We start from the raw sequence: 27,773 nt of genomic DNA, 5'->3' as shown, positions 1-27,773 counted from the left end.
ATTCTTTGGTCACTTCTTTGCGATCCTACCATTAATTTCTTGTTGATAGAACTTGGTTTCATGTATTCGGCTTTTTCTGGAAAACATCTGGCGATTCACTCACAGTTCCTATAATTTCTGCACTAATGAAGAGAGGATGCGGATTCTGATAGCGGGTGGAGTATTGAATCTTTTTTTATGTCTTTTGCAGAAGTTGTTATGATGAGGTAGTGAAAAAGCCTGTGGAACACCTCTTTAGTCTTTGTCCTAGTCTCTCGGGTTGATGTTATATGACTGCCATAAGTAGGCGGCACTGATGGAGCTTTCACGATATTTGCTACGAAAAAGACTGAAGCAATTATTTAATGACTTCTGTAGAAGTTGTCATGATGAGGATGAGTATATGTTTGTGATACACCTCCCCAGTATTTGCTCTGGTCTTGTGGTGATGAAATTCGTTCCAGCACGACCTGATTGGCTTGGCATAGAACAGCACACGGCCATGCAAAAGTTTTGATTGAATGACGGAAACATAATACTTTTCGGTTATCACAAAGGGATCAGTTTATAAACCTAATTGAGCCAGCTATCACGGGCAGGCACTGCCTTTAACTTAACTTATGTAGATCCTATAGAGAACTAGAATCTAATAAAAGCAACATTCTGTTGTTGTTCCAACATGTCGGCTGACATCAAAAATTCTGTTCTGAGGGGACAAACATTGGGTTGGTAAAGCTCTTGCTGACTCGCTCATTCCAAAGTGAAGATTAAAATAAAGCCTATATTCTCCAACTAAATGGTAGACCTACATCAGACAGTTCGTCAAAGTTAGCACATCAAATGAAGTCTAATCACCTTGGGTGCTCCGATAGAATAGACGATAGTGTGCTGCACTATCAATCTGAGGGTTGCGGGTTCGTTTCCCGTCAGAGACTCTGGGTGTATCTGCAGATAAGCAAAATGCTTCGCAGTTTGTGTTTTTTTTTAAAGAAAGGTTGGGGCATCTCAACCTCGAAAGTGCTGAACTAACTCGATTGATCACAAGCTTTCATGGTTCTAGAAAACTTTCCTGAAAATGTTTAAGTTCGATTTTCCGAAAAGCTCATTCGTTTGTGGTCAATTGCTTGGCGACTCGCACTATTAGTCCGATTAGAGTAGGATATCTAATACTTATCTAGAAGAGTTCAAATATAATTTCCATTAACAAAACTACCCAAACCTTGAAAGAAACGCTTACAAACTCAAACATATAAAAGCTCTTTTTTATTATATTAAATTATTATAAATCGGCATATTGTATATTGTACATAAACTAAACTAAAATAAAATCATTATTATTATTTTAAGACTTATTTTAAAACCTAAACAAAGTTTAGAAAACTAAACCTAATTATCAAATATTAACAAACATCATCAATAGGTTCTTCATCCTCTAAACTGGGGCCAATTTCAATGAAGCCATCTTCCGGTAAATCCGGACCACTTTCAACTCTGCAAAGAAATGTCAAAAATTAATTTATTTTAAAACACTTTTTTCAACATCAAGCTGCAATTAAATTAGATTTATATTCGAGTAATGTCACAAAGAAAGTATGAAAGAAATGGAGGAAAAACAACAAACTTACTTTTCAAAATCACATTGCGGTAATAAACCCTCATCCTTTGAATTATTACTGAAACGAAAGACCAAACATAAACGCAGCACCGCCAAAAGTATCAGCAAAAGACCAGCCACATAACTTAACCAGAGATTGTGGGGCCACAGCATTAGAGCGGTGCCAATAGCAATATAGGGAAAGGCGAGACGCCAGCTACCAAAGCATTTACAGCACGACCAACATTGTAAACATTTTGAATAGTTATCGCTGGAAATGGAAAATATGAAAACGAGAGAAAAACATACAAAGACAAGAAAGGAAGAGGAGGATTATGTGAAAAACAAATACTTAAGGATGTTTATGGCAAAAGGAAGGGGTCTCAAAAAGAAGTGTTATTTAAATATAAGTAAAATTTAAAATAATTCCTTCCTATTCTAATAAATGGAATTTTTCAATAAAATTTATTAACACCTCTTCCTTAAACACCCCTTGAAATAAAAAATATTTATAACGAAAATCCCCTAGCACTCATCTTGGCTATGAGTGAATGAATACAACATGATGTTGTCTCTATATATACCAAAATAAATGCTTACTTGCCAAATATTAATTGTAGGAAAAGAGTTATGACCCATTTGACTTCAAACAACAATATGATTATTGAAGAAATTCTGAAACGAAAAAGAAAAAACAATAATGAAGGAAATAAACATGAAAACATCATAAAAACCAAATGAATTTATTTATTTATTAAGCTAAGATGAAATTTCAATAAATAATCAACTATAAGTGGATGTTTTTACATGTTTAGTTGGTGGAGATTCTAGTACTTACAAGATAAATAGACCAGCTTCATAGCCATGCAAATAGACATCCACCCCGACACCACAAATTACTGAAATTAAATCAAAAACATGTTTTCGTAGTTAGTAGGAATTCAATACGAGAGTATTAATCTTATATTTATTTAAGATTAATTAAGTACATGTGCAGACATATAAACAAATGTATTAGCAATAATTATATTAGAAAGAGGAAAATAAAAAATTAAGCTAGAAGAGATGTTTTAACCCTTAAGAGGACATCAGGTTCAGTTAAGGCAGACTAGGTAGACTATTACCGACTAGAGAAGATTCATTCTAGTTAGTTAGAGGAGGATCTCTCTCTAATCTAACTAGGGTAGGATTTTACTAGTCCGTATGGGATCATTCTAGTCCGACTCGTTCTTTTAAGCGACTGTAACAACTATAAAGTATGTTTCAATAAGTATAAAGGAGATCTCAAGAGATCAAAACGGAATTCATGGGTATCATACAGCAAATTCGTTAATAACATCAATGAGTTGTCCAGGTTTCGGCGAATTCTATTCAAATACCGAAAAGTCGTAGGATACATTCAAAGGGAGGACAACTCATGGACGGAGTCTAACTCAGAGACACTCCCCCTTCTTATGGAAACACACTTTCCTGCTTGTACAGAAACGGAAATTAGGGACGACTACCAGGGGGACACTGCACCACGGGTCTAAGTCACATTTCTAGTTGCATTGAGGAAATAGTCTCAGGGGAAAATTAGTATGGGCGGTGAATATATTCGACTCGTATAAGTCACCGGATCCGGACGGGGTTTTTCAGGCTATTCTATGTAATATTCCACAGGACGCATTATTTCTATTGGCTGATATTTTCAGGAGTTGCCTCAGTAGAGACGTCTTACCCAAAACCGGTAAAGCATGCTACTCGAAGCCAAAGGATGTTAGTACTATCAGCCTTTCGTCATTTCAGTTGAAGACTCTTGAGCGACTGATAGATCTCTATCTTAGGAAACAATATAGATACCAACCTTATTAGCAACTCTCCGCATGCCTACCTCAAGGATAAGTCTGTGGAGAGTGCACTGCATGAGGTTTTGGGTTGCATTGAGCATACGGCTTAGAGCATAGGGAATATACTTTAGCTTTAATTACATTAGGATAGAGGTAATAAGGGGTTAAGGACCTACTGGTGAGATGGAAAGTTTTGAAGCTTGTTAGCAAGATAACAAAATTGGAAGACGGCTTACCAGGGGTACACCGTAAGTTGGAGTATTGTCTCTCCTGATATTGATACTAGCGGTGAATACTATTCTCAAGATCTTTGAATCTAAGAGTAGGAATAAAGTTGCCTATGCAAACGACGTTGTGATTCAGATAAAGGAAACGTTTCTTTCGACAATCAGCGAATTCATGCTAGCAGGATTACAGGATTAGAAAACCGGTTACCAGGGGTGAACTCTATTCTCAAGATCTTTTAAACTAAGGGAAGGAAGATAGTTGCCTATGCGGACGACGTTGTGATTCTGAACAAGAGAAAGTTTCTTTCGACGATCAGTGAAATTACTGGCGGCGCTAAGCGACCTCTCAAACTGTACCAAGGCAAATGGGATGGGTATAAACCCAACGAAACCAGAATTAGTACTCTTTACAAGGAAATAAAGGGTTTGTTGGGAGGCAATGAGAAAAAGTAGTTATAGGAAGATACTCAGTAAAGTTCAGAGGTGAGCTTCCATTGGCATAACTGGTGCCAATTGAGGTTTATGTGGCAAGTGTGGCAGCTAGGAACTTGCTTCAACACCTTGAGTCTTCTCTGGCAAGACCAAAGCGGGTAGGTCACACGAACATTTCGTACGTGGTAGGTCTAATTGGTCAGGCTAGTATCCCTACTGGGATTTCGAACCATAGGATAACGACTTTAGACTTCGGTATTTCACCTCCAATTGTGACTCTAAGAAAGGGCGACTGTTTTGAATTTGAACATCTCTGTTTTAAGGGGGAGACGGAGTTTATATAGAAGATGAATACATCAAAGTGTCATAGGGGGAGACCATTTCCAGGCAGATATCCTAGCGATCCGGAAAGCCACGGATTTGATAAGGTCGGTGGGGTCTTTAGTGACAATTTATATAGATAGTCAGGCAGCACTGAGACTTTGAATATTATAGGTTGATCTTCGAAAGATTTCGGGACTCTGAGAACCAATCCTAGTGTAACTGGGTTGGATAGGACATGCCTCAGGTCATTATTAGGTTTGATAACCTGGCACTGGTCATTTTTAACCTTCATTGATAAATGGGATATGGACGCACAGGACTTCTGTAGGTTGTGCAAGGATATTGCGGAACTAGAGATAGTGGAACACATTCTGTGTAACTGTCCTAGACTACAGGGTCTCAAGAAAAAATGGCTAGGGGAAATATACCATGATGGACAGGGGGATACAGCTAGATATGATCTAGGAAACCTTTTATTTCTTCTCTTCACCTTATGAATATTCGAGTCGAAGTGTACTTCTATAGTACACAGCCCTTCAAATCTATCAATCTAGTCCGACTAGAATAGGATCTTCAAGTCGACAAGAATAGAACCGTTCTAGTTCAAGATGAATAGGATCACTGTAGTCCAACTAAAATAGGATCGTTATAGCCCAACTAGAATAAGATCGTTCTAGTTCGACAGGTTGTCAAATATCATCACTTGAAGAATATCCAAAATGCTCCGGCCTACTCTGACAAAGGATAGGACAAGGATTCTTGTGTCTCTTGGTAGGAATTCGATTAGGCTTCATACGGGTATAATTACTGGACACTGCATGATTGACACATGTGGGAACGTATGGCTTACCCACGTTATAGCTATTGTATAAATTGTTTAGATGAAGAGGAGGAAGAATAAACATCTTCTACGTGACCACCCGGCCTAACGAGAGCGTACGTCTTAGTAGAGCTCTTTTTCATGATCTGGACTGTCTCTGAAATGTGTCACTAATAAATATTATCAGTTTTATTAGAAGTAGCGATTGGTTCTCACGGGATCCACAGGGATCACTTAGCCATCGAAATTAGTGAAGAAAACTATTCTTCTTTCATGCATGAAGTCGCTAATTTGCGAGCAACCCACGTTACTTAAACTTGGGTCCTCATAAGATTCTAAGACGATATAATGAAGACAAAATTATCTTATATCTCGAAACCAAAGGCGGGTGTTAAACCATCATGTTTTCTCTCAGAGACCAGTCTTTCATGATCCAATGGCCACATTTTGCTCTGATGTTCCACAGACAGACGAAACATGGAAATTTAACTAGAATAGAATCGCTCCAGTCCGACTAGAATAAGATCATTCTCATCTGTCTAAAATAATATAATTCTAGTCCGACTAGAATAGGATCATTCTGAAAAAGGTTCATTCCTGTTCGACTACATTGGGATCATTCTAGGCCGACTAGATTGGGATCAGTCTAGTCCACCTAGAATATGATCATTCTAGTCCAACTAGAATGGGTTCATTTTATTCCGACTAGAATATGATATTTCTATTCCTATTGCCACACCCCAATTGGGTGCAAATAGAGTCCGACTACAATAGGATAGCCCCAGTTCGACTAGAGTAAGATCACCTTAGTCCAGCTAGAGTAGGATCATCCAGTTTCTGCTAGAGTATTGACTTTCCTAATAGTATTTATATTCTGACTTTTTTCTTCTCTAACTATAAGAAATTACTTCCATTCTGACCCCTGCAAACATTTAAGGGTTAATATCCAATTTGTGTTTTTGTTTTTAACACTATTCAATTACATTAACTGGATTAATAAACCAGAAACTTTTGCACCCACCCACACAAAAACATCCACAAACAAAGAGCAGCCAAAACAAAAACTCAAATGAACTAAATGAAAAACTACTAAAATATGCAGAAAACTTAAAGTGAATCTACGTAAACTCAAAATAAAGCTATAACCCCAAAAAACAACATTCATACTCTACAAGGGAAAGGCAAGAGTTGAAAAACAAATTCAAGTTATATTTTTCTTCCTGAAATTAATTTTACGCGTTTCAATACGATTTGATTTTGATGCTGTGCAAACTTACTCATATTCTTATGACATGTCAACAAAACTTTGTTATACAAAAAAACACTCTAACGAAAAGTTCAATATCCTGATTTCTTTTATGACTGTTAATTTAAAATATTTTATTTTAAGAATTTTCTGTTGAAATGTTTAAAATGGTTGCTTTTTAGATCCTTTTTTTTTTTGGTGTATGCGTTCTTTCTTATTGTTTTAAGTGTGGAGTTATTAGTAGAAGGCAAAGAAAACATGAAAGTATACTGGCAAAAATGAATTTGTAAAAACTTATACTCTCAGATGCATTTACAGCAAGTTTTTTAGTCATATGTACAAAAAAAATGTAAATGTGGCTGCTAAAACAGTATTTCAAAGAATGGTTTCAAATTCAAAAATGGTTTTCATTCAAAAAGAGTTTCAAAAAACCTATAGAAGTTTAGTTTTATTTGGAAATATTAATATTTTTGGCAGCATACAAAATTGAGCCACCCTTATTGTATTTTTGTAATTTTACAAATCTCTATTTAAATATAAGATTGTATGCGCTGAAAGGAATTTCTTAGCAATCACACATATCCTCCTCAGCTAAAACCGTTTACATGACAATAAATTTTCAACAATATCTGGCGCCATTGTTATTGCAAAAACATATTGACATGGTTAAATGCTATTATTGTACAATGTACTACACCATTTCCAATTGTATTTCAGAAATTTCCAATTATATTTCAGAATTGTCCATTTATATTTCAGAATTTTACAATTATATTTCAGAAATTTCCAATTATATTTCAGAATTTTCTAATTGAATTTCAAAAACTTCCATTTATATTTCAGAATTTCCCAATTGTATTTCCGAAATTTTCATTTGTATTTCAGAATTTTTAATTTATATATAAAAAGTTTGCAATTGTATTTCAGAATTTTCTAATTGAATTTCAAAAACTTCCATTTATATTTCAGAATTTTCCAATTGTATTTCCGAAATTTCCATTTGTATTTCAGAATTTTTAATTTATACTTAAAAAGTTTCCAATTGTATTTCAGAATTTTTCAATTGTATTTCAGAAATTTCCATTTGTATTTCAGAATTTTCCAATTGTATTTCCGAAATTTCCATTTGTATTTCAGAATTTTTAATTTATACTTAAAAAGTTTCCATTTGTATTTCAGAATTTTTCAATTGTATTTCAGAAATTTCCATTTGTATTTCCGAAATTTTCATTTGTATTTCAGAATTTTTAATTTATATATAAAAAGTTTGCAATTGTATTTCAGAATTTTCTAATTGAATTTCAAAAACTTCCATTTATATTTCAGAATTTTCCAATTGTATTTCCGAAATTTCCATTTGTATTTCAGAATTTTTAATTTATACTTAAAAAGTTTCCAATTGTATTTCAGAATTTTTCAATTGTATTTCAGAAATTTCCATTTGTATTTCAGAAAATTCTAATAGCAATACCAATGTAAATTTCTGAAATACAAATAGAAATTTCTGAAATATAATTGGAAAATTCTGAAATACAATTGGAAACTTTTTAAGTATAAATTAAAAGTTCTGAAAAACAAATGGAAATTTCGGAAAAACAATTGGAATTTCTGAAATATAATTGGAAGTTGCTGAAATTCAATTAGAAAATTCTGAAATATAAATGGAAAATTCTGAAATATAATAGGAATTTTCTGTTATATAATTAGAAATTTCTGAAATACAATTGGAAATGGTGTAGTACTATGTTCATATGTCTGATTTTATAAAACAATTTTCATAGGAATCGGTAATCCTTTATGCATGTCCTCCACATTTGATTGGATTTCTATCGAGATCTTATCAGCCAACACATCGATATATTTATGGTTGTACAAAGAAACAAAACTTCAAAAGAGGCCCACCAAAAAAAGAAAAACAAAGCAATTTTCTTACGAAATTTATATTTATTGCAGACACACAAAATAATATCTTTGAATATAATATTGAAGATGAAATTTTAAATATAATAGTAAACGCTAATGGCGTATGTAGACAAATACCTACTCATATTTGTAAATTTGATTTTGATTATATTTATTTTAAGAACTTCAAGAATATGCAACCTACAAAATTGTATTGAAATGATGTTTTTATGAAGATTACGGAAGAAGAGGCCAGTGGGAAATTTCAGCCTAAACGATGTAGTGGCTGAAAAATATTGCTGGTTATTGATTTTGCCATTTCGTTTTTATACCCTTCACCTTCGTGAGAAGGATATATATATAAGTTTGTCATTCCTTTTGTAATTTCCACAATATAATTTTCCGACCCTATAAAGTATATATATTCTGGATCCTTATAGATAGCGGAGTCGATTAAGACATGTCCGTTTGTCTGTCTGCTGTCTGTCTGTTGAAATAAATTTTCTGAAGACCCCAGATATCTTCGGGATCCAAATCTTCAATAATTCTGTCAGACATGCTTTCGAGAAGTTTCCTATTTAAAATCAGCAAAATCGGTCCACAAATGGCTGAGATATTTAAGAAAAAATCAGGACAACTTCGATTTTTTACCTATTTTTGACATATATCTGGATTACTAAGTCATTAATATAGACAACTAGCTTGACCAGGTGCGCTTCGCTACCCCTGTTTTAGTAAAATAAAAAAATATAAAAGGATTCTATACAAAAATAAATGAATATAATTAATACCGGAATTTCTTGTCTGTCTTTGAATGTACATGTATATGTATAAATATTGATAATTTTCTTAAAACATTCGATTTCAGTGATATGAAAGCAATTTATAAAAATTTATAAGACTCTACATATAACAGTTGTTTAGATATTCGATACCACAGTTACAAATGATCTGATACCACCCATTTGTAACTGTGGTAACGAAATAAATCCTTCAAAGTTTTACGACTTTCTCTAATAAAGTTCATCAGATATTCGATAACATGTCCAGTTCTATGTCCACTATTAACGTCCGGGTGTTTTCAGACACATTACGTAAAATTATAAAAAAATATTTCGGAGAGAGTTTGAAGAATCATGCAATTTTAGTTACTCAGATATTCAAAATTGACTAAGTACCTTGTATCCATACCCACTGTTCCTATCCCAGCCATATTTAACTAAACTCCTTACAGTGATGAGAAATGAATTCACACAAAGTTTAAAAGTTACAGTTCTCTAAATATACTAAATTAATTTTTCACTTTCAAATGGTCGAATTCCGTCCATTTACAGACAATTTATGTAAAGTTTGATGAATATTGTAATTATGGTTTTCAAGTTGTTTAGAAATAACTATTTACTTTGTTTGGTAGGGCACTAATCCCCTGTTCCGATCCCTACCTTTTTTGGTTAAACCGTATGCAGTGATAAGAAATTGATTCGTATAAAGTTTGAAGACTCACAATTATAGTTCTGCAGATATTCGAAAATACTTTGCATGGGAGGGGCCTCGGCCACTAAAATAATTTTCAGCCAGACTATGTAAAACTATAAGTGAGATATTCGGACAATGTTTGAAGTATATAGTAATTATAGTTTTCAAAATATTTAGAAATAACTATTTACTTTTTATGGAAGGTGACTCACCTTCAGTTCCGATCCATACTAATTTTCGTTGAACTTCATGCAGTGATAAGAAATTGATTCCTATGAAATTTGAAGACTTTCACAATTATAGTACTCCAGATATTCGAAAATAACTATTTATATTGTTTGATTGTGATTATTAATACAATCAGCCAAATTCCGTATAGTGATAAGAAATTAATGTGTTCAAAGTTTAAATACTCTTGCAATTATAGTTCTTCAGATGTTGGTAATAAACAATTTACATTGTATGGAAGGTGCCACGCCCACTAATTCAATACAGCCATGTAAAATGCTAAAGGTGTTCTTCGGACAAAGTTTAAAGACTTCCACAATTATACCTTTCCAGATATTTGAAAATAATTATTTAGTTTGTATGGGTGGTGTTCCGATCCGTCCCGTTTTCCGTTAAACTTCATGTTGTGATAAGAAAAGGATTTCTATAAAGTTTGAATCTTGTCACAAATATAGTTCTGCAGATATTTTAAAATAACTATTTGCTATATATGGGTGGTGCCTCGCCCATTTATACAATCCCGCCCATTTTAAGGAAAGCCGTGCGCAATGGTATCAAAGTAAATCCCGCGAAGTTTTGTGACTTTCACAATGTTCACCAGATATTCCATAATAACTATTAACTTTGTATTGGAGGTGCCACGCTCACTTAAAATTTCAAAATAAAAAATAGTCTATTGGTCGTTTCAAATATATAGAAATATAGAGTAAAAACGTCAAGAGGGTTGGACCAGTGGTTTAGGCTCCTATAAGGTACAAACAAACAAATAAATAGACATAAATATGGATAAACACAAAATTCCTAATTTTACCCATTTTTAACCCCCTGCAGGTAGACTTTTGAAAAGGTACTTTCTATATACATATTTTTGTAACTATAGTGAGCTAAATTAAACATGTTTTCCTTTTAAACAATTATTCAATATTTAAAAATTAAAGGTACCTATTTTTCCCGTTTTTCCCCTTTTCCCTTTTTATCCCTTTATGATCCAAGTTATGAAAAAGGGTATGGCCTATTGATGATCCAAGTAATAATCTATCTATGTTCGAAATTTCAATAAAATCGGTTCAGCCGTTTTGTAATTTTGTTTAAGAACTAAAGGTACCAATTTTACCGGTTTTCACCCTGTTTATCCCTTTCTGGTCCAAATATTGAAAAGAGAAATATCCTATTGATGCTTCTAAGTAACGATCTATCTACGTTCCAAATTTCAATCAAATCGGTTCAGCCATTTAGGCGTGATGCTCAAACAAACCAACAAACAAACTTACAAAGACATTTATATATTTATATGGATATGGCTACCTAATGATAGATATTTTAAAGACCTTTGCAGCGACGTATATAGTAAGTTGGACCGACAATGGGTCACAATCGGAAAAAATATTTTTTAACCCGAATTTTTTTTCTCAAAAAAAAAAAACTTTAAAATTTAAAAATTTAAAAAAAAAAATAAATGACAATTCGAAAAAAAAAATACAAAAAAATTTAAAAAACAACTGGAAAAAAAATCGTCTTTACCTATAAATATATATAAAATTTGTATTTTGAAGTATAATTTGGTGAAGGGTATATAAGATTCGGCACAGCCGAATATAGCTCTATTACTTGTTCATTATTACACTGTCAATTACAAGGCGAGAGACTTTATCGATCTGGCAGTATTGTACGATTTTCGCGACATTTGTTCATAAACTTTGTGGAAGATTTGGTGTATCATTGAGGATATCTTCTTTAAGACTGTATCAATAGAAACTTTCTAAATTGAGTTACGATCAAGAGCTGTGAATACTTAAAGTAAAAAGTGTTTAAATGATTTGATTTCATAAACAGATTTTAATAATTAAAACATTTCATTGGTCATAATTAACATTGTATTCTGTTTAATTAGAGCCACAATTGAAACCAAATTAAAGGCTGCAGACCTGCCTTAAATAACCAGATATTAAGCATATTTTCATTTAAAATAAAGTTTCCGTATCAATAGCATTTCAATCGCTAGAGAGTTAATGAAAGACGTCATCAATTAAAATTATTATTAAATAATATTATACGGAAATTCAGATCTCAAAACAACTAAAATATAAATCTTAAAAGCGGAATTAAAACCGAGAAATTGTATGTTAAATAGTGACATTTAGTATCACTGAATTACACGTACTACTTATATTTATTATTTATTTCACAGAGGTTATAACCCTAACTAGTCAATGCTAAAATTAAGATGATTATATTTTAGCAAAAAAAAAATAAATATTAACTTTTGATTTAATTACACCAGTTTATTACGCGTTACATACTTTAGAAATAAGCAAATTAAACCAGTAAAAAATCAGATAGATAGAAATAATTTGTAAAATAAACCAATAGATATAGTATGATGACGTTGTAACTTTTTTTTTAAGTACCTACAATTAAACAATCATTTATAAACAATATTGTTAATAATATGACTTAATACATATTATTCTTACATAATAAATTAAGAAATCTAACAATGATTTGTATATTAAATAGGGAAACATTTTCAAATCATACTTAAAATATTATTTGTTCTCTATAGTGGGATTGCCTGTACAATTTTTTAAATTTGAATTCTAAAACTAATACAAAGTAAAGATTTTTTTCTTGTCAAATTAAGTTAAACTCCCTTAGAAACTATAAAGTTTTAGTAGAACTCATAAAACGTAAATAGCTATAAAGAACTTACATGTGTTGTACATGGTACTTAGGTTGTTTTAATATTAGCTTATTCAGGGAATTTTTGTGAAAATCAATTTTAAATTTAATAGAATTTGTGCTGAGTATTTAAATATATAGGGTACTGCTACACGTTCAATATATCGAGCCCTTAGCGCCAAATTATCGTAAACGACAAAACACAAATTTTACAGGAGAATGTTTTTTTTTTGATTATTTTGAAATTTATACATAGAATTAAAAATGTTATGATGCAATATAATATAATTTCGTTCAAGCTATTTGTCTATTTATCAAAAATATTTATAACTTTTGACAATTAAAAATTCATGGAATACTTTATTGAAAAATATGACAAAAAATGTATTGAATTTTTGTATAAATACAAATTTTTCGATTTGAAATTAAGTTTTTATGTAGATTTTTCTATTTAAAATGGAAAAATAAAAACGAATTTTGAAATTTATTATCAGCCATCCCGCAATTCCCAGAAAAGTCTTGAAAAATTCCAAAAATGGAAATTTTTAGTTTTTTGGCTATAATATCCATACCAGAGTCGGGGTTATCGGGATCCTTTACAAAATAATTAGAAACATATTGAGCCACCTAAAATCGGTTACTATATTTTGATATCGAATATGCGATTTGAGAATATTTGCCCTAAAGTTTTATTTTACATAAAAAATAGGTGTTTTTTGAAAGACCCTGGTCCCCTTGGTAACAACAATTTTGAAATTTTATTTCCTTTAAAATATTTTATGAAAACTTAGCTTTCAGAAAGTAGAAATTTCTTATACATCTTCTTAGAAATTTTTTTCGATAACTTAAAAAGAATAAAAGTTCTTTTTTCCCAAAAAATTAGCGAAAAATCGCCTTTTTAAAAATTTGTAAATTCAAATGCATATAACTTTGGACTTAGTCATTATTTTTAAACAATTCTTTTTCTATTTGACACATAAATGTGTTGTTAGTCCAATAAAGGAAAACTGGAGAAAATCGGGAAATATTTGGATATGCTGTTATCAAAAAACTGGAGTAGGGTGGGTAAAAAAGTTGAAAATTTAATTTTAAAATGCGAATATCTCCTAAGCTATAAGAGATAATTGATAGCTACGACGAGGTTTTGAAATTCTATATATGTAATTTTTTTGAAATCGGAACTCAAACCAGAAAATAATATCGTTTGAAAAATGTAACATACCCGGGGTGTCCTACATAGAGAGCCCTTGGTAGGGCCCCTGATGGGCCCATGAAGTCCACGTTCAAAACTTAAACTCGACAATACTTCTTCTTTAGAAGTTACAGATTTATTTCCCTCTTTTTTTCTATACCACTGTGTGTCGCTTACGATAAAATTTGTTTACTGTAAAATGTAAACATTGACTTACGATAAAATTTTACCCCCTATATTTTTGAAGTTATTAACAATTTTGATATTCTGAGAACGCTAAAACATCAGTCGGTCCATAAAATTTTAATTTCTGCAATAAAAAAAAATTAAAAATGTCGCTTAAGATAATTTGGCGCTAAGGGCTCGATATATTGTGATATTTGGATCGCGATCCATTGTAATGGATCACGCAAAATTAAGTTATTCTGCGATTTGGATCGTGATCCATCAATACTACATGCTACACGTTCAATAAATATCGCGATATTAAATCGCGGTCAGATAGCTTCATTTAGTTTCAATAGGATAATTTGATAATTTCATTAATAAAAGTACAAATTATAAAAATCAAAATGAGTCATCGTTAACGCTTCAAAATCGCTGTTATGTTCATCCGAAAGAACTTCCACCATCTTGGTGTCCTACAAAACTGAGAGATGTCCGTTTTTTGTGTGAAACTAGCGTGATAGTAAAACAATATTGTCAAAGTAGCGATTTTTTGCAAATAAGCGATTTTATTAATAGAAGTTTAGGAATTTTATTGGAATTTTCGAAAAGGTGATTTTTTGGAATTAGAGATTTTTTTAATATAAAATTGGAGTTTTTTTATACTGATTTTTTAAAATTAGAAATTTCGGATTTTTTGGTAAAGGAAAAATTTTTGGTAAAATTCGAGTTTTCTTATAATCATTATTTAAAATTAGTAATTTTTTTTTAAAATTTGTGTTTTTTTTAGGAATTTGATATTTTTTAAATAAAATGGTTGGATTTAATGAAATTCGCAAAATTTTTGTAAAACTGCCTATTTAGGGGAAATTTAAATTAGTTGTTGGTGAAACGGTTGGTGAAATTATAGATTTTTTGCATTAATGGAAATGGTGAAATTGGTGATTTATTTGTGAAATATGCGTGAAAGGATTTTTTTTTACTAAATTTTGCGATTTTATTTTTGTTTTTTAGTAAAATTTAAAATTTTTCGGTGAAAATTTAATTTTGGTGATTTTTTTTGTAAAATTGGAGATTTTTAATTTTTGGTGATTTTTTTGTAAAAATTTAAATTTTGTTTTTTAATAAAATTTGCAATTTTTTGTTGAAAATTTAATTGCGGTGAAAAAAGCGATTTTTGTTTAAATTGGCGATTTTTTTTCAAATAGCATTTTCAAGGATTTTTTTTTATTTTTGTGAAAATTTAATTTTTGATGAAAATTTTTTTTTCTTAATTTTCCGTTTTATTTTTGACAAATATACCAATTCTATGAACGAAACAGTCTACTGATTTCATTGACGTTGCATTGGTATCCAAATGAAATAAGCTAAAAATAACAATCGTATTTTAACTACTAAAAACGAACAAGCACGAATCATGACCAAAAACAACAACAACGCTTCAATTGAACGTTTACATAGGTCCTATGAAAAAATGAGAAGTGCATAGTAAGCACTGTGAAAATGCAAAAAGTAAAGGCTTATTTTAACAGTGTATATTTTAAAGTAAAATAAAGCGGAATATAAAGTATTATATATCAATGGATAGGTAATTACATGTAGTTTTTTTGAATTTTTTAATATTTAATGTTTCGTAAAAGTTTATGGCATTTTAATGATTGTTTATTTTCAAATTTTATTAATTTATTTTTGTTACAAAATTATGTTGAAATAAATAATTTTATATATCAATGGATAGGTAATTATGTCTAGTTTTTAGAAATCTTAAAAGTATTTGATTTTCTGTTACTATTAAGTGGTATTTATTATGCAAAAACTCTTTATCACTTTTTCATATCTGACAATGAAGCTAGTAAGAGTGCTATATTCGGCTGTACCGAATCATATGTACACTTCAAATTAATATGCTTCGTTTATTCTTCAAGATATATCCAACATATATAAAGGGTCTTCCAGTAGGGACTTCCGAACTTTGACAGTTGATAGAGGCCATATTGTGGAAGCTACAGTTGTCGAATTGATAGTCATTTATTCAGTTTTTTTTTTGCGAAATCACTATGGACGGTTTAGCTTTCACCAACACTTACAAATGATGAAATTGTTTTATCAAAATGGGTATTCTGTTCGCCCATTTCACAGTCGCCATAATCGCTGAAACCCACTTCTAGATGAATGGGTACGTCAACAAATAAAATTGTCGAATTTGGGACGATACTAATCCACATCCGGTGCAGTCACTGTTTGGTGTGGATTTTGGTCATCGGTCTATATTTCTTTGAAAACCATGTTGGCCCGGCCATCACCGTTAATGGCGAGCACTATAGGTCGATGATTACCATCTTATTTTGGGCTGAATTGATGTTGCAAAAGGATAGCACTATCTGTCACACAGCTTAAGCCACATTGAACATTCCGCACGATCGATTTGAGGGCATGATCGTCTCATGTGGATGTGAACTGTCCTCCGAGATCGTGCGATTTGAGCCCGTTCGACTTTTCCTTGTAGAAAATTATGTCCTCATTTCAAAAATGTACAAAATTTTTAAGAATTAAAAAAATTATAAGACTTTTTTCGAAAATATGGGAATAAAAAATTAAAGCTGATTTTTTTGGAAAATTTAAATTTTTAAAATACAATAAAAGTTTTATTTATGAATCGTTTTTAATAAAATTTACACTTATATAGAAACTTTCGATCCAAAAGTGAAAAAGATATTTGTGAATTGTTAATGACAATCCCACAATTCCCAAAAAACTTTTCAAAAATCCCAAAATTGGGATTTTTTAGATTTTTTGATTTATTGAATTCACCAAGCTCGGGACTATGAAATCCCTTTGCACAATATTGAAGCAGGCCTTAATTTTTTTAAAAGCAGCTATGCGATTTGAGAAAATGTTGTCTAAAGTTGAAATTTATATAAAAAATAGGTCCAATTCGGAAGGCTCTGGACCACGCAATAATACGAATTTTGATATTATTTTGCTTTTATAATATTTCTCGAAATGTTGTCTTTCAAAAAAATATAAACACACTATTTATCTTTTTATTATTTTATGTATAATTTAAAATTAATGTAAGTACTTATTCGAAACAAAAATGGCTAAATTTTTTTATTTTTTTAAAGTTTGAATGCACATAACTTTTGACTCTAGATATCGTCTAGTAGATTCCATATATATATAAATCTTCAGCATCATTTTTAATTTTTGATATACCCGAGGTGCCCCACTTTGGGGCATTTTGGCTGGGCGCCCCCTTGGTCTTATAAGCCCAAATTCAAAACTAAAACTTATCAATACCTCCTCTATACACGCAGAGAAAAAATATAATTGGGCATGGTTACTGTAACCATTTAAATAGTGTTACAAGATTTTGAACAATATTATAGTCACAGTAACTATTTACATGATTGTGGTAACCATAATATGGTTAATTTACGATTCGCATGATTGTATCAACCATATATATGGTTACAGTAAACATATATATGTTTGTGGCAACCATATTTATGATGAATAATTTTATCATAATATGTTGTTCTCAGATTATGATAAGCCTTAAGCCGAGAGCACCATAATATGATAAGTCCTTCATCATATAAATGGTTGTCACAAACATATATATGTTTACTGTAACCATATATATGGTTGAGACAATCATGTGAATCGTAAATTAACCATATTATGGTTACCACAATCATGTAAATGGTTACTGTGACTATAATATAGTTAAAAAACTTGTAACAATATTGAAATGGTTACAGTAACCATGCCCAACTATATTTTTTCTCTGCGTGTAGCCATGGGAAATCGGGCTATTCGTTTAGAAGTTACAGATTTATTTTCACTTTTTTTTCATATCCCCACTGTGCGGCCGTTACATTAGATCCTAAACATACATTATATAGAATTTTTTTAATCGTTTCCTGACGATTAATTGTAATATTTCCAAGATTTCCAGTACAGTTGCCCAATCTATAAGTAGTGCCAAAGAATTGATTTTTTTAAAGATTCATAGTATTCCACAGAACTGGTTCTTGAAGTAATTGTGACAACACTAGGTCCAAGGCAGTCACTAAAGAATATAAAGTGGTTCTGATTACATTCGTTCTAGAACTAGTTATTTTAGTTATTTGGCAGTTTTTCAAATTTCATATATTGGGATCGAGTTTGAATCGGATTTGCTTCAAACACTTCAAATAGAAGATGAAAAACAGTTTTAGCTGAAAAATTATTATTATTATTTATTTTCCATTTAGCTCCACTGTCAGTTAAAGTATAATATCACTAACATATGCAATAAACCTTAAAATTCAGAGAATTACTATTTAAACCGGTTAATCATATGCGTTAATTGTTATATGCAAATAATACATTTTTACTTGAACAAAAATCAATTATTATTACATTAGAGAGTAAATCATTCAACTAGGAATATTTTTAATCTATTTATAATCGTTTAACAAATTTACATACATTTAAACTAGACGTTAACATTTATTTTATAAGAAAAAATTTAATATAAATTTCATTTACTTACCAAAAGCGGTTATAACACCAAATATCCTTATAAGAGGCTTTAGACAATCGCAAGGTTCACCAAACTGTCGACGACGCCTTTGAAAATGCGACATAATGCCAAGTTTTCAAGGATATTGTTGTAAATGGTTTTAAAAGCGTTAAAGGATGTGTTTGGATAAATTTTAAACACACAAACACTTAGACATTTGACCCTTTACTGAAAACAGGCCATTAACATTTTAGTATTTATTTTTTTTTATTTTAAAGATTATTTTATTTTAAAGGAAGTAAGTATAAAATTGTTTAGAGATTTGCTAAACTACGTATAAATGTTTTTTTTTTCTATTATTTTTATGTTTTCTTGAGAGTTTTATATTTTATTTTTAGTTGTAAGGTGGTCTCCATAGATTTGTAATACGATATTGTTTAGCACAATATAAGTATTTATGTTGTTATTGTTTTCAACACCACAAAAATTCGAAATAGATGACACTAGCTGAAAATAAATAAGAACTATTTTTACTGGAATCGTTTAAGCCGAATCGTTTATACCCATCACCAAAAATTGTGAGAATTCTATATTTTATTTCAATTAGTTCAATTGACAGTTCCCATGTTATTTTTGACAGATGTCAAAGTCGAAACATGCTAAACATTGTTAAATTTCGTGTTCTGTGAACAAAAGATCGAAAGAATTAATTCTTAATAACCATTCCGTATGAATTCATAGGCTTAATTCCTTAGTACTTAAAATGTAATGAATTTATTCCTTTGAGAATTCATTATTTATAGAATAAATTCCTTATTGAATCATTAAAATTTTCTTGAATTTAAATCCATTGCTAAATAGCCTTAAAAATGTATTGTCTAATCAAATTTTAGTTCAATTGACAGTTCCCTTGTTATTTTTGACAGCTGTCAAAGTCAAAACATACTAAGCATTGTTAAATTTCGTGCTCTGTGACCAAACTTTCGTAAGAATTATATAACTTTTAATTCCATTTTCGAAATCAAATTAAATGTTATCTCTTAAACATTCCGTTAATGAATTCATTGCGAATTAATTCATAGGCTTAATTCCTTAGTACTTAAAATGTTTTCAATTCATTCCTTTGAGAATCTCTATAGGATTAATTCCTTATTGAATCATTTATTGAATTCAAATCCATTGCAAAATAGTTGAATTATGTAGTTCAATTGACAGTTCCCTTTTTATATTTGACAGCTGTCAAAGATACAAAAACATTGTTAAATTTTGTCCTCTGTGGCCAAAGGTTCGTAAGAATTAATTCTTAATTCCATTTTCGAAATCAAATTAAATGTTATCTCTTAAACATTCAGTTAATGAATTCATTACGAATTAATTCATTGGCTTACTTCCTTAGTACTTAAAATATATTGAATTCATTCCTTTGAGAATCTTTATAGGATTAATTCCTTATTGAATCATTTTTTGAATTCAAATCCATTGCAAAATAGCTTTAAAAATGTATTGTCTAGATTTGAATTATCAAAAATAGAATCATTCAAAGGTTGAATGAACTAAATCAACCATGAATGAATTCTATAATTTTTTAAGTTTTAAAATGCGGGATTTACAATAGATGTTGTAACTTCCGAATGCGGTTTTTGTTTTTAATAACATATCAGTAATTTTGAAGGGTACATATCTGTCATTTATTATCACTTAGTTATGGAACATTATAGTGCAAAACAACTAAGTTTTTTTTTGCTTCGAAAATGTTGAATTTTGTGCCAACAAAGCATCATATGCGGGAAGTTTTGCATTACTTCTTTAATTTGAAAAAAAATTGCAGCTGAAACACACCGATTTCTCACCAAACCTTATGGTAAATGTGTTTCAGATGGTGACACCGAAGACAAAGATCGCCCAGGCCAGCCAAAAAAGCTTAAAGACCAAGAATTGGAGACCTTACTCCATGAAGATTGTTGTCATACTCAGCAAGAGTTTGTAAAATCATTGGGAGATACTTAATCAGCAACTTCAAAACGTTTTCGAGCAGCAGGCTTCATCCAAAAGCTGGGAAATTGGGTATCATACGAATTGAATCCGAGAGACCTTTAAAGACAATTTTGCATATCTGAAATACTGAACGCTATAAAAGAAAATCAGTTTTGCACCGTATGATTACTTGCGATGAAAAATGAACCCATTACGATAACCCGAAGTGTAAGAGATCGTTTGTGAAGCTCGGCCAACCAACCGAATCGACACCAAAGCCAAATATCCATGGCACTAAGGTAATGCTCTGTATTTAGTGGGAGCAAAAGGGTCCTATTTAATATGAGCTGCTGAAATCTAGCCAGACCATCACAGGCAACCTGTACCGAACTCAGCATATTCGTTTGAAGCGAGCATTGGCCGAAAAACGCAAAGAATAAGCAGCCAGAAATGAAACTGTAATATTTCATCATGATAACGCTAGGCCACATGTTGCAATACCCGTTAAAATGTATTTAGAATGAAGTGGTTGGGAAGTTTTGCCTCACCCGATTAATAGTCTAGACCGTGCCCCGTCCGACTCTCTGGAATACGCTTCACTTTGGAACAGAGTCACCGAAATTGGCTTGATTCGTTCTTTTGGCACGGAATCAATCACCCCTATCGGCAATAACATGTGAAATTTTGTTCCCATGAAATATCCATTTCCCTCGAAGTGAAAATTGCTATCGGGAATATCATGATGAACTTTACATTCACAATAGTTGATTTTGTTCGTAACATCTGTTTATTGTTTACAAAATTTCACAAAAAGGGGAATTTTTTTCACGTGAACAAAGTTGATGAACGAAAAAAGGAAAAGGGAAAATATTTCATGTGAAATGTTGATTCGCGATAGGGGTGAATATGTTGCCAGAAAGATGGGAAAATATAATAGCGAAATATCCATGGCGCTAAGATAATGCTCTGTATTTGGTGGGAGCAAAAGCGTCCTATTTATTATGAGTTGCTGAAATCTGGAAAGAACATCACATGGAACCTGTACCGAATGCAACTGATTCGTTTGAAGTGAGCATTGGCCAGACATGAAACCGTAATATTCCAATGCTCGGTCACATACTGCACTGCCTGTTAAAAAGTCTTTAGAATAAAGTGGTTGGGAAGTTTTGTCTCACCCGCTTTATATTCTAGACCGTGCCTAGTCCGATTACTATTTATTGCCATCGATGCAGAACGCTCTGTCTGGGATATGTTTCACTTTAAAAACAGAGTAAGCGATATTAGCTTGATTCGTTCTTGGCCTCAAAGGATGAGCAGTTATTTTGTCACTTAATCAATATGTTGCCAGAAAGATGGGAAAAGGTCATGTCTAACAATAGTCAATACTTTCATTAAATTTGTTTCAAAATGTTTCGCATTTTTAAGTCATACTCCAAATAGTATTAGGACTTCCGAACATTTATATTTAATGCGGCCATATTGTTGAAGCTACATATGTCGAATTGGCTGTCATTTATACAGTTCCTTTTGCGAAATCTCCATGGACGGATCAACAACATTTGCAAATGATAAAATTGTTCGAGAAATTTCTGTATGAATGTGTATGTCAACAAACAATATTGTCGAATTTGGGACGATACCAATCCACATGACATCCAGGAGAGTCGAATGCATCCTGAAAAATTCACTGTTTGCTGTGAATTTTGAACTGTCGGCATCATCTGCTCTTATTTCTTTGAGAACGACTTTGGCCAAGCCATCACCGTAAACGGCAAGCGCTGTAGGTCAATAATTACCAACTTCTTTTGTCCTGAATTGGATGTTATCGATACCAACGTCTTGTGGTTTCAACAGGACGGCTCTAGGTGCTACACACCTCATGTGACATTGTACATTATGCACGATAATTTGAGAGCATGGTCATTATCTCACTTGAAGGTGGTGTGAACTGGCTACCGAGATCGTGAGATTTGACGCCGTTAGAGTTTTTCTTGTGGGGTTTTCCTAAGTCACAAACCACAGCAGCTCTCAAAGTCAACATAATCCAAGCCATGCTTCAAATTAAACCTTATTTATGTGCCAGAGTCATGAAAATTTGACAACCCAGCAAAGCCGTGGCGGACATTTTCACGATGTTATATTCCTTACATAGTAAGATCGATATTCCTTTCAAATGAATAAAAAATGTCCACGATTTCTCACACAAACTTAGTTATATTTAAATTTAAAGATATTAAGCACTTAATAAAAGAACCTTTTACTATTACGGTATGTGAACTGTTTTCAATATTTATTTCCCAATGTTACAAACACAATAACAAAACCAATATATCTCTCAACTGTTTGGTGATGAGTATAACAACAAAAGAAAGAGAGATCCTTAAGAGACAACAATGTTGTTGTTGATGAGTATGTTGCTGCTGCAGCTGCTGCTACTGTTATTGCTGCCGCTAAGAGACGTCTATATTCCCAAAGTGTAAATAATCCTGCGGCAACATATATCAAACTTAACAATACCAACGAAATTGACAACAACTTGTAATCATTGTTAGCAGAGTAAACAACACCATAGATGGATAGATTTCGAGACAAGAGTTTTTCTTTTATTACCCCGTATTGTTAATATTTATGTTTTGTACTCGTACTATGAGTCTCGTAGTTTCGAAAGAATATTATCACTTTGCAACTGATACTAACAATGATGATGTTATTGTTGTTGATGATTTAAGGGCACAACTACAAAACAAACAAACTAAGAAACTTACAGTGGGCTCAATTGTAAAAAAGTGGTAGTAAATCTGAATCTTTTAAACTACTGAGTCGAATGCAAAATTATGTATGAGAAAAACGTATAAGTGGACATAGGCTTTAAAAAAATTACGTTTGAGAGCACCCTGTTTGGAATAAAAGGTGAGATACAGGGTGTCAAAGTCAAACTACTCTGGTTAGGAAAACTTGTACAACTTGTAACTTGTACCAATAGGGACAGGTTTCAATGAGTGAAGCTTTGTTATAAAGCAAGTGTGAAGGTAAAGAAATTTCTGTTCATTTCAATAAGTTATCTCTTTTAGTTTAAAAGATACTTAAGTTTAAATTTTGAAGTTTTCGTTTTTTTGGATGTCTAAATATGTTTCTAAAAAATATCTTCTTATTCCTAATAAATTCCAAAATAACACGTTAAAAGTTTGTTGGCATTATTTCTATCCACCTACTCTTTGAAATGAGATTAAAAAATTACTGACAAAAATGGAGTTTTATTATTTTTAATATTTCTCAAAGATTTAACAAAAAAAAATAGTAATATTTTTACATGCAGCCCAATTATGAAAAAATATTCCCGGGGAGTTTTTTCCCTTTTCGTTTTTTTAACATAGAATTTGAATAGGAACAAGTAAGAGAGCTATATTCGGATGTGCCGAATTTTATATACCCTTCACCAAATTATATTTCAAAATACAAATTTTAAATATTTTTAGGTAACTTATTTTTTTTGCAGTTTTTTTCATTTTTTGGAAACCAAAAAAATTTTCGATTTGGTTTTTTAATTTTTTAAATTTAAAATTTTTTTTGGTTTTTCAATTTTTTTTTTTAATATTTAGCGAACAATCGGGTTAAAAAATATTTTTCCGATTTTGACCCATTGTAGATCCAACTTACTATGGTTTTATATACGTCATTGCATAGGTCTTTCAAATATCTATCATTAGATATCCATATTGTCTATATTAATGACTTAGTAATCAAGATATAGGCCAAAAATCGAGGTTGTCCTGGTTTTTTCCTCATATCTCAGCCATTTGTGGACCGATTTTGCTGATTTTAAATAGCAAATTTCTCGAAAGCATGTCAGACAGAATTTGGATCCCGAAGATATCTGGGGTCATCAGAAAATTGATTTCAACAGACAGACAGATGGACATGGCTTAATCGACTCCGCTATGTATAAGGATACAGGGTCGGAAATGAAAAATGTAGAAATAACAAACGGAATGACAAACTTTATATACCCTTCTCACGAAGGTGAAGGGTATAAAAATGAGAAACGGGAAAACACTCCCAGGGATTTTTTTTTCATAATTGGGCTGATAGTATTTGAATAATATATTAGTATATTAGTAATAATAACAATAAATTTTTAAATCAAAATATTCGTGTACCCTGCATTAGGCAATGGTCGAAAATAGTGAATTTTTTAAAAAAATATTCTAAGTTTATCATTAAACAAGATAAATGCCACAACTAGTTTTAAAATTTGTGTTACAAATTGGAATTAATCTGGCATTTAAACGTTACCCGCCCACCCTTAAACGTGGTCAGGTTAGCAAATTTTGTAAAAATAGTAAATTTTTCAGTAACATTTTTTTATTTCCATAAAAAAAATATATTAAAATTTAGTTTTTTAAAAATAATTCTTTCTATTATTCATTAGAAGTCTTAGTAAACTTTCTAAATTTCAAAAAGTTTTACGATATCTAAAACGGTAATTTTTTAATGATCATTCAAATTCAAAAAATTAAAATACAAATAGTTAATTTTTTAAATTTGTTTAATGAGACTCCATTTTTATTTTACAGTAAAACTTAAATTTAAAAAATAAAAATACACCTAATTATGTTTCCATTGATATATAATAATGTCTAGTCTTTGTAACACTACATTTATAAGTAATGGAAATAATAAATTTTGGACAAATTTTTATTTTTTTAAATATTTTATGTTGGATTTGAAGGCTCATTAAAAATTGCACGTTAAAGGTATTGTAATCGTTTTTGAAATTAAAACAAATTGTTATGTTTTTTATGAATAACACAAATAATAATTTTGAAAAAATAACTTTTAGTATAATTTTAATGCAATTTTACAAAATCTGTACCCCTCACCACGTTTTTGGGCGGGCTGGTATGTTTTAAATGCCAGATTAATTCCAATAAATTTGTTTATTATAATTTGTGAAAAAAAAATAAAAACTAATATTGCAGTTTTTCATTTCATATGTGACTAAGTAAAAACCATTGACTTCTTGTTGAATAAAATTTTAAGAAAATTTATAAAAATTTGTTAGTATGAAAAAGTGCAGAGATTTAAAGTGGCATATATTTGAAAATAATTGAGATATTGACTTGAATTTTTTTTGTAAGACCAGAAATTAACTTATCTAAACAAAAAAATTTGTTCGGAATAAATGTGAATCAAATTGTTCTTTATATTTGCAATCCTATTAAAATTTTGATACAAATTTTAGTTTTAGAAACTCAATAAATATTAACAAAACACAATGAAATTTTCAACGTTTTTTTTTAAATTTGTCATTCTAAATAACAAGGTGTAAAAAAACTTGTCCAAAGGTCAAAGGGAATTCCGCAATTCCTAAAAACTGGAGCGAAAATCCCAATAATGGTATTTTTTACAATTTTGCTCATAGAATCCACATTTCCTTCGGGGCTGGGAAAATACTTTGCGGATAAATAGGGAACACATCAAGCTTTGTAAAGCTGTTTTCCGTTTTCTGAACCCAGCTTTGGGATTTTAGAACATGTGGCCCAAATTTGAAATTTTTATAAAAAAAATAGGTCAAATTATTAAGGGCGACATATTCGAAAAATAGGACATGTTTTTCATACCAAAATGTTTTCCATAAAGATAACTTACAGAAAAACATAAAATTGTTATATGTTCTTAAAGAATATTTTGTTTTAATAAATAAAAAGTTAAGCCACCTTTTCGCTAAAAAAAAAAACAAAAATTTACTATTTTTTTAAATTTTAAATTGAAAATTGTATATTTTTGGATCCATAATTGATATTGCTCTAAAATCTTTTGTATATTATTGGTAGATTAGTTGTCTAACTAACAAAAGAAATCCAAGTCAATTCGCTGCAAAAGTACATCTTATATTTAAAAAAAAAGCGGACCAAGGCATGGCAAAATTTTAAATTTCAATTTTAAAATGTTTATAACTCCGAAAATATAAGAGATAAATAGCACTCGCAAAGATGTTTTTTCAAGACATAACCAAGCGCTTTCCAAAACTATAAAAAACTTTGAAATCGTGGAAATCAAAAAAATGGCACATGTTTAAAAATTTTACATGGCGAAGCTACCACACTTTGAGCCCCATAGAGCATTTGTAGGGTCCATTTTAATAACTTAAACTCCAATACTCCTTGGCTACATATACGTGAAATTTTATTCCGATCGGAAAAGCCGTTTAGAAATTACAGATTTATTTTGTGATTCTGCCCTACTGTGCAGAGGTGACAGCCAAATTTAAGCCTATATCCTTTAGGATTCTTATACATCATTTAGCAATCGTACCAGTAGTTTTTTCCAATTGAACCCACTGTGGGACATTCATAAAAAAGGAGCAACATGCGTGCATTGCATATAAATCATTATAATTTCAGTATTCCAAAAATTATTATTTTATATTTTCATGTTTTGTATTATTTGTTTTTATCTTTTATTTTTTTTGTCCTGAAACAAAATTGTCTTACACTGTGTTGGCAACTATTCAAAGTTTTTTTTGGTTGCTGTAATGGCCTTATATCCTTGGCCAATGTTTTACCAAAAACAAAAACGAAATATCCTTAAAATCCATGTAATACAAAATAAAGTTTCTTGTTTTCTGTTTTTAGATGTTGTCTTGTTTTGGACAAAACAAAACATTTGTAGATAAAATAAGTTTTTTTTTATGTGACTCCTCTAGCTTGTTTGCTATTTAAATCCAAAATCCGGGGGATAAAATGTTTAAAATTATATCATAAATCATAATTCACTTTAACATTTTCTTGTTGTTTTTTATTTGCTTGAGCGTAATCCTTAGAAAATTTTGTTTGCATAAAACATTTATAAACATTTAATCCTTAAAACTTTTTGCTTAAATTTGAACTTTTCGTTTTGTTCATCTTGGCGTATACTTGATTAATAATTTGGCGTATTAATTTTTAATCTAGATTTGGAATTCATTTCGTTTATTTTTTTTTTTAAAAAATTCGCGTAATTTTTTCTTTTTAAATTCACTGGTTCACTTGATTGTTTTCACATTTGTATTTATTTGTTTTTATTATGATTTTATTTGAAACTGCTGTAAACACGTCCGCATTGGTCTAAAGGCAAAAGTCAAATGTTTTTCTATTTCATACAGTGGCATAGATAGAATTTTGTAACATTTGCTGTTGCACGACGCGTACAAACAT

At 30.9% G+C, this 27,773-nt stretch overlaps 1 protein-coding gene across 4 annotated transcripts; it reads right to left on the bottom strand.

Annotated features, from left to right (window-relative positions):
* Positions 1 to 1,223: 1,223 nt before the first annotated feature.
* Positions 1,224 to 27,424, bottom strand: LOC135953659 (uncharacterized). 4 transcript variants are annotated; one of them, XM_065503621.1, is made up of 6 exons: positions 27,072 to 27,424; positions 18,634 to 19,110; positions 2,412 to 2,472; positions 2,174 to 2,248; positions 1,605 to 1,844; positions 1,224 to 1,470 (listed from the first exon to the last, which is right to left on the bottom strand). In XM_065503621.1, exons 2-6 carry the CDS (start codon positions 18,725 to 18,727, stop codon positions 1,380 to 1,382), a joined length of 561 nt encoding a protein of 186 aa, XP_065359693.1. In that variant the 5' UTR covers positions 18,728 to 19,110; positions 27,072 to 27,424; the 3' UTR covers positions 1,224 to 1,379. The 4 variants fall into 4 exon arrangements, with proteins under 4 accessions (XP_065359693.1, XP_065359694.1, XP_065359695.1 ...); XM_065503622.1 differs by having other exon boundaries at positions 18,634 to 19,106; XM_065503623.1 differs by having other exon boundaries at positions 18,634 to 18,831.
* Positions 27,425 to 27,773: the final 349 nt, after the last annotated feature.

This window comes from Calliphora vicina, chromosome 3 (assembly GCF_958450345.1).
Source record: "Calliphora vicina chromosome 3, idCalVici1.1, whole genome shotgun sequence".
Classification (NCBI taxonomy): domain Eukaryota; kingdom Metazoa; phylum Arthropoda; class Insecta; order Diptera; family Calliphoridae; genus Calliphora; species Calliphora vicina.
The sequence above is the reverse complement of the archived record's forward strand: the minus strand, read 5'-3'. Positions and strand labels throughout refer to the sequence as shown.

What these genes read in the sequence shown, in the direction of transcription:
- LOC135953659 (XM_065503621.1), bottom strand. Translation starts at nt 18,727, where the DNA reads ATGTCGCATTTTCAAAGGCGTCGTCGACAGTTTGGTGAACCTTGCGAT. An exon ending in GAAGCTGGTCTATTTATCTT is followed by an intron (nt 2,249 to 2,411) that starts GTAAGTACTAGA and finishes TTTTCGTTTCAG; the next exon opens with AATTTCTTCAATAATCATAT. An exon ending in CTACAATTAATATTTGGCAA is followed by an intron (nt 1,845 to 2,173) that starts GTAAGCATTTAT and finishes TTCCATTTCCAG; the next exon opens with CGATAACTATTCAAAATGTT.